The 7951-nt window shown below is 44.2% G+C and overlaps 1 protein-coding gene across 1 annotated transcript; it reads left to right on the top strand.

Annotated features, from left to right (window-relative positions):
• The first annotated feature begins 1098 nt into the window (after positions 1-1098).
• Ufm1 (ubiquitin fold modifier 1) lies at positions 1099-7734 on the top strand. The gene is made up of 6 exons (XM_048424620.3): positions 1099-1194; positions 1273-1329; positions 3432-3489; positions 4117-4156; positions 5060-5092; positions 6381-7734. Coding segments are annotated over exons 1-6 (258 nt in total). The 5' UTR covers positions 1099-1192; the 3' UTR covers positions 6449-7734.
• The last annotated feature ends 217 nt before the right edge of the window (positions 7735-7951 follow it).

Genomic DNA, 7951 nt, shown 5'->3' on the forward strand with positions numbered 1-7951 from the left:
ACCTATTCTTCATACTGGATTACCTTCCCCATCCTAAATATAAGCTTAATCTTACTGCAACTTGATATGCCTTACTTTGTTGCTATCCATGGGAGCCCTGTCCTTTTCTGAACAGAAACAGGGAAGGAGTAGATTGGGGAGGACAGAAGGTAAGTTGGGGTTGAGAACGGGAGAAGTGGAAGGAGGCAAAACTGCAGACGGATGTGAAATAAGAATTTAGAAAAAGGACTAGTCCTTGTGAGGTGGGATGCCTATTTTGCCATGGTGTTTACATTGTAATATAGGTTAGAGACAGCGTTCCCCACTCCCTATAGAAATACAGCCGACCGAAATATCCTACAGGATTGCCACCCACGCGTTTTATTACTTTAGGATCACAACCTTGGCTTTAGAGTCTTATTCACAGAGAAGCCTCAACCTTTGGTTTTTGTTGGTAAACTAAGTAATACTTGATTGGAAACCTTACACACCCGAGTTAAATTCTGTTTGGCCACATCAAGAACTACTGGTATGTACTGATGAGTCTTTCCAACTCCAAAACCTTCTAGTACTGGGATAATGACTTTTCTTCTGGACCCTAACAGACATCTCAGCATAATTCTATCATAATAACTTTCCTTCTGAAATTATTAACAAGTCGGTAGCAAAATGCTAAAAAGATAAAACTATACGGAATGTAAATCTTATTAACAGGAATGTAAGAAAGATCAAAGAATACTGTTAAGTAAAGCGATTGAATCCAGCTTCTCTGGCATCTGAGCATGCCGGTGGTTGCTTAGCAACTCCTCAACGCTTCCCCCACCCGCCTGTCTCGAATCCCGCCCCCAGTTCCACTGTCACGTCTGGCTGCCTCACATCCCCTACTTCCGCCCTGACCAGCTAGTGGGGACCTAGCGACGACTCTGTTTGACTTCCATTATACTGCCTGACTAAAAAATTGTCAATTAACAATCCAAATTAGAAACATATTTCTTATCTATCATTGATACTTCATACTGATGGCTTTGTACTTGGAAAAAAATTGTTGATTTTTGTCTAGCTGTCTGCTGTGGCCTGTGTGTGCCTGTACATTTCTCAGGCGCGCCATGGATAGCCGCACGGAAGGGCGACGTGGGCCGCGAAGGTCCCCGCTGCCGGCCATCGAGGAAGCGCGGCGAGCGACTAGGCGCGGTGTGTGTGCGGCGGCTCCACCATGTAAGTGTCCGTCCCTCCGCTCCGGCCTTGGCCCCGCAGCCCGACCCGATCGTAACACCCTCTGGTTCTCTCCTTCAGGTCGAAGGTGTCCTTTAAAATCACGCTGACGTCGGACCCGCGACTACCGTACAAAGTGTGAGTGACAGGCCGGGAGGGCCGGGCGGTACAGTAGCGTGCAAGAAGAGGGGTGCAGCATTTATGTTGAGAAGCCAGCACCCCTCGGATTGCACTGGGTGGGCAGGAGTAACGCGAACAGCTTTGGATAAGGATGCAACACGTTACTCCATCAGGTCCCTTTTACGTGATTTGAAGGTCTTTAATCACTTGGACCAGCTGTTACCGGAAGTTAGGGAAGACTTTCTAAGTCTGGACACTTGACAGGTCCGAACCTAACGCTGTTAACTTCAGGGTTTTTTGTTTTGTTGTGTCTATGTTTCAACAACTGGGTGATGAACCCCAAGTCAGACACACCTGCATCTTAATAAAACGTCCCTAGCACGATTGGGGACTGTGGGTGTGGGGCCCTTTATGCTTGAGCAATTGAGTTGATGGTTGACACAGGTTACCTGGCCCAGTTCTCTTATGAGTTTTAAGTATGGACCCTTTGGAGTAACTGCAGCTGGAAGGCCTATGCGAACTGGCAAAACTTTCATAAGCTCTTTCCATGGTGTGTGAGCGGCACCGAGGTCCGGCTCGCTGATCCGATCGCTGCTGTCACCGCTTTCTTTTCCCACCTGGGACTCATCCAGCTTCTCGCCCGTTTTTCCCATGCCCTTCCATCTCTAAAACGGTCTTCTTACCCCTCGTCTCTCCAGTAATTGCTCCTTCTCTGGACTATCGTTTTTCATATGCCCAGACTCTCGTCCGCGGGGTGATTTCCTGCAGTATCTCTGCCACCATACTTCTTTTCATCGTTTGTCAAGCCGCTTTTTAATCTGTCACTCTTCCCTCCCCGGTGCCATCCCCTCTCATTTCCTATGCGGATGAAAGTCTGTGGTCTGCCTTTTTATTTTTAAATAACTCTGGAAAATATCCTTGGATTTTTGTGGGTACCTCTCTTTTGTCTGTTTTGCTTGGTGGAACACCAACTGCAAATCCACCCATGTATGTTCTTGGTTCTTGACTCTGTTCCTGGAGAAAATTACCGTAGCATTAATGACTAGCATTCTGCTATGGTCCCCAAAATTTGCTCATTTTTTTTCTATTTTCGGAAAGTATGTTTGTTTTCAAAATGTCCACGACTCCTTGTCCCCTCAATCAAAAGACATGAAAGGGGATCCCTCTCGTTTTCATGCAATACCCATAAACATCTTCGCTATCTTTGCCCTAAGAACATGGCTACGGTTGTGAAAGCCTGTCTCTATAGTCCACCTGTCCGGTCTGCTCAGGATTGGGGTAGGCTATGTCAGGGCACCTTTCTCTGGTTAACGCCAGTATCAGAGTTCCTGGAGCATTGGATCTTTTCAGTTAATACCCTGCAGTTGAATAAATGTTGATGAATTGGTCAGCGTTGCGTTTGTTTAATGCATGTGTGGAAGTGTGCGCATGTGCAGTCTGTTGATCCCAGAACCTGTAAACTGCTACTGAAAACTTGGTAAACCTCCCATCCCCAGTATATCAAAAGGTTTGAAACAAGTCACTGTTAGGACTATTAGACTTTTCTTTTTATTCTCTGCCCCACTACCCCCGCCCCCAAGAAAGGAAAACAGATACAAATTTTAGTCATTAAATAACATTTGGAGGGAAAATGCCAGCACAGAAACATCATTTGCACTTCTCTTGAAAGTCAGTACAATATGGGTGACATATATTCAGAGGCGGCAGAAGAGGATCGAGGCTTAGACCTAAGAATGTCTATGAGAGTAGTTGATGTCTAGACATTCTATGTGTTGGCAAATGGAAAAGCTTAGAGAGAAATGCTAACTTTTTATTTCCTCTGCTTGAGAGGTGTCTGGTTTTTGTGCATAATCAATGTTTTTAAGTTTTTTTGTCTGCTTTTGTTTTTTAGAAGTTTAGATGAGAGGCAATAAAGTAGACTGAGGAGCAGGGAGAGACTGACCTTGCTGGTAGCCATCTCATCCTTGGCACACTGGCACAGCCTTTAATCCCAGCATTTGGAAGGCAGAGGCAAACAGAGCTCTCTGAGTTTGAGACCAGCCTGAGAAAAACAATTTTCCTCATTTGCAGTGAAATACACTCTGGGAGTCTTTCTTTAAACGCGTGTTTCTTTGTTGCAGTCTCAGTGTTCCGGAAAGTACGCCGTTCACGGCCGTGTTGAAGTTTGCAGCGGAAGAAGTAAGTGTGGGTTCTAGCAGTCTGGCTTGGCTTTGGTTTTGTCTTTTGTGTATTTGCATGCACTGTGCTGTTCCCCACCCCATTTCCCCGCCGATCGCAGCTCTGCTCATGCTGTAAGGTGCTCTGTCCTCATTAGGAAATCGCGGGGTGAGCACACTGGCACATCGTTTAATTCAGCAGGTGAAAGGTGAGAATTGTGTTGGTAGTGAATGAATGAACTAACCTTGTGTCAATCTGTTTTGGGTGTCCTTTCGGTAAAAATTCAGTGTTTTGAAAAGTGTCTAGCTTTTTAAAAAAAATGCATTGGCATTTTCTGTTTTTAAGAAGTGAGCCTTTTCTACCTGCAGTTATCAGAATTGTTTATCAAGCGACTCTGGGCACAGCACTCGGAAGTGTAGGTTGATTCGAGCAGGCGGCACCAGACTGTGATGTGGAAGACCTCAGCTTTCTGTCTTACTGGTGGTGTCGGTCCCTGGGCTGTGAGCGTGGCAAGCTCTAGTGCTGCACTGTATACTCTCGTGACTCTGCTCTGACTGTTGGATTTTAGAATTACAGCATCGATACTAGGAGCTCCATCCTCATTCTGCCTTACATGGTGGTAACGTTTTTTCCTTTTCTCCCTTTCAGTTTAAAGTTCCTGCAGCAACAAGTGCAATTATTACTAACGGTAAGAATTCACCTGAAACTCAAGTGCTGGAGACGGTGTGACTTGAGTCCCCAAAGCCCGTTTATGTTACCATACACATTACACTTAGCGGTAAACTCTGCATGGAGGCCACTGCATGTAATGAACACTGCTCAGTCTCTTCTGCCTTCGGTTAGGACAGCTTCACGGTGTCTAGTGTCCTTATTTCTTCCTTTCTGGCAAGGCTTACATATATGTTAAGTTGTATCAGAAAACTCTTTAGAGTATAGGAAGTTAAGCAGAAATGTGACTTCCTTGTACCTTACTATGCTAATAAGAAAGTGGTTTACAGGCGTGTAGTGCTTTTCAATATAGATATATTCAGTTAAAAATCAGAGTCCCTTGGAGCGCTGGTGCAGATTCCAGTGGAACTGGGCTTAGGAGATAGCAAAGCAGCGAATGAGCCGTGTCACACTGAAGAAAGACAGCCAACTTCCTGTTTGTTAGAGATTCTCCAGTGGAAATATTTCAGACAAGCAGCGTGTCACTAGAACATGGAAAAAATGTCTTGTGTCCCCTCTCTCACGGAGACTGTGTGCCGCCAGCAGTGGAAACTGCTGAGAGCACATAAGGTGTGTGTTGCTTAAAGAAGTGGTATTGATGATTCCGTGTAGCAAAATAGGATGTAGCCCACTTCTGCGGCGTGGATGAGAGTCATTGCAGTTAGGGTGTTTCATCTCATCCAACAGTGCTGATCAACACATATCCCTGGGAGGTGTCCACAGACGGGCGGACTCATCTGAGGAGACTGTTGTCTGGATTCTGGGATGAGGTTGCCCACCTTTGCCACTTCCCATAGCAACACTTTCCTGGCAAATCCCTTGTTACTGTTTAAATTGTTGTAGCTTTAGTAATGACTTACATGATTTATAATTTTTTTTCTAGATGGAATAGGAATAAATCCTGCACAGACTGCTGGTGAGTGTCTGCCTGTATGTCCATCGAAACTGAATATTTTATTCATTTCAACGAGCTAGGATTTTTCAGCAGACACAGCTGTGTAGAGCTGTGGCGGTCTGCTTGTAACTCGGTGACAACTGGTTTCATTTATGTATATTTATTTTCTTTGGTTTTCACTCCAAGTAAATGTGAGCCTGATTACTAGTGGTTTAGGGATTAAAAATATTTAATGTGCATAGCTAAGAAACCTGAAGGTGAAATTGTCTTACTGGGTTAATGACTAGCCCTCCTTAAAGTGACTGAGGCAGTCAGTGAACTGCTTAAAGTCTGAAGAGGACATGGTTAGCATCCGGGAGGTGCCAGCGAGAGTGCCAGCCACGTCCTTTCCACAGCTATAGCCTCTGACATCTTAAAGACTGAGTTCTCACTAGCGTTCAAACTGTGAACATAGCATGAAACATTGGCATCCTGGCCATCAGGTAGGGTAAGTGTGTTCTTAACCTGTGCAAAAAAAAAAAAGTCAGTATTTATTTTAAAATATGTCCTTTGGCTGATATTCTAATCATAATGCTTTGAAACCATCCTGTTTAATATAATGTAGTAATGTAGACTCATTCTCAAATAATTCTTGGCTTTTAGACAATTGTATTTGGAAGATTTTGATTTATGAAAATTACATTGTCTGTGTAGAACACTGGTGAAAGTCACAAATCTAGAAAATGAAGAGGGGTTTACAGTTGTGGATCTTTGTTGCCATAAGCAATGATCTTGAGTATATATTTTAAATTGGAATGTTTATTTACTGAAAATTCTGAGGCACTGTATTACGTAAGTTCCCGTATGATATGGCGGAAGATGTTTGTGTCTTTTTGATTCTAGAAGTTTGTTAGCGCATAGTAATTTGAATTCTTGCTTATTCTCGCGTGCTGCCCTTCATGTCACCTTTCAACAGCATCATGTGCCCCACTGGGCTTTGTTATAATCTTGCCAGGCATTTGAACCCGAGTATCAGTATCTCAGTGGCCTTCTCTGACCTTGGATTTACTGTTTTGTGTTGATGCCAGCATTGGTTGACGTTACTGCATTCTCTGGCATGACTGTGGCTGGTGTGCCTTCATGTTTAAGCACTTGTTGATCTGTGAGGCCAGAGGAGGACTGGGGGCGGGGCTTTGGAGAATGGGTACCAGCTCTGAGGATGCTGGGGCTTCCTACCTCCCCTAATGGATCGTTTGCTGTGTGCCCATTGCTGAGATGCTGATATTGTCCTCTTTACAGCCTAACTTTGCATTTTTGTTTGGTTGTGTAGGAAATGTTTTTCTGAAACATGGCTCAGAGCTGCGGATCATTCCTAGAGACCGAGTTGGAAGTTGCTGATGTCCGCCTCTTGGAATCCACAGCCTTTCAGAATAAATACTGGTGTTTGTTGTTGCTGTGTGGTTAAAATCAGGCATTTACGATACAATGAAAGCACCAAGAATCAATGAAACAAGGAAAGTTGACTCTTGCCCTTTCTTGTTCATTCTGTTCATGGGAAGAGAGAATGAATGCCTTTGAGTGGAGGGTACCGCCCACAGGTCCCACAGTGGGTAACTGCGGCCTCGCCAGAAGAAGAGGGCACTTCTGTGCCAGATGGACTGTGCTTTTCAAAAACTAACAAAGCCAACAACAAAACCAGAGGATGGGTTTGATCATTCTTTTCAGGAACATTTGGAAAATCAAAATTCACAGTATTGAATGTATTTCCAATTTTAAAATATAAAGGATAATTGACCATAGAGGCATTCAGCTCAACAGCATCTCACCTGCAGGCCCATATTTAGATTTTCAATTATATTGTTTGTGATGAAGTTAATAGGTATTTTCATGAACAGTTAAATTTTATACAAAAGCAAAATTAAATTATGGGATCTAACATTTATGTGTGTAAAGTTGCTATCTTACAGCAAATAGCTTCGACATATTGATCTTATGAAATCAGTTGTATTCTGGTAGGAACTGACAGTACCGCAGAAGTACCCTTAGCTAAACTATGCATTCCTCGATAATGTCGTATACAGTGTCCAGACAGAAGTCCTTAAACCCTTCTTTTTAGTTCTGTTTAGCATCCAGAAAATGTTGTTGCAGAGAAGACCTGACGCTTAGAACAAAGCTTAGAGAAGCAGTACCCTGTGCTGATGGGGTGTCCCTAAGTGTTGCGGGAGAAGTCAGAAGCTATAGTAGGGTGGGAGAAGTGAGAAAGGGGAAGAGTACTGGGTACAGGACCAGATGGCAACTACACACACATTTCAGAGCAGCCATAGCAATCTACAGGAAAATGCAGGGCAGCACCCGGCCGAGGTACTCAGTCGCACAAAGCTCTGCAAGCCTGACAGTGAATGAGTTCAATTCCCAAAACACAGCCGTCCTCTGCCCACACACAGACACCCTGAGGTGAGCCAGTCCCCTCTCCCAACAGTAAGGCAGTTTTAAAAGATCTTTGCCTCTCCAGAGGAAATCCATGTCTTAACATATATTGCAGGATGAATTAGGTGCTGCCAGTGACTAAGTGAAAGCTGGGCAGCTCTGCCCCAGCGGGTGAGCTCTTTGGAGGTGAGGGGCTGTCTGTCACATGCTCCCTAGAGCTAGCAATACAAGTGCTCAATAAATATTTGCTGAATTAATGAGTGATGTCTTCAGGACCAGTTTTTATCTCGTGTTTCATGTATTCCCTGTTACAAGGCCTTGGTTCACTGGGGAGGTTTCTAAGAAAATTAGAGTCAGCATCTGAGGAGCTGAAGGAATCGTCATTGTCCCCAGGTTTGCAGAGTACATGCTGGGGTATGCAGTTCATGTCTGCTGGGATTTTATTTTTATAAAAGGCCAGTGCCCAGAGATGCT

The sequence above is a fragment of the Myodes glareolus genome, chromosome 20, assembly GCF_982192425.1.
Source record: "Myodes glareolus chromosome 20, mMyoGla1.1, whole genome shotgun sequence".
Taxonomy (NCBI): Eukaryota; Metazoa; Chordata; class Mammalia; order Rodentia; family Cricetidae; genus Myodes; species Myodes glareolus.

Bases quoted from the DNA above. Each gene is read 5' to 3' on its own strand.
- Ufm1 (XM_048424620.3), top strand. The intron at 1,330-3,431 runs GTGAGTGACAGG...TCTTTGTTGCAG, and splicing joins CCGCGACTACCGTACAAAGT to TCTCAGTGTTCCGGAAAGTA. The intron at 5,093-6,380 runs GTGAGTGTCTGC...TTGGTTGTGTAG, and splicing joins AAATCCTGCACAGACTGCTG to GAAATGTTTTTCTGAAACAT.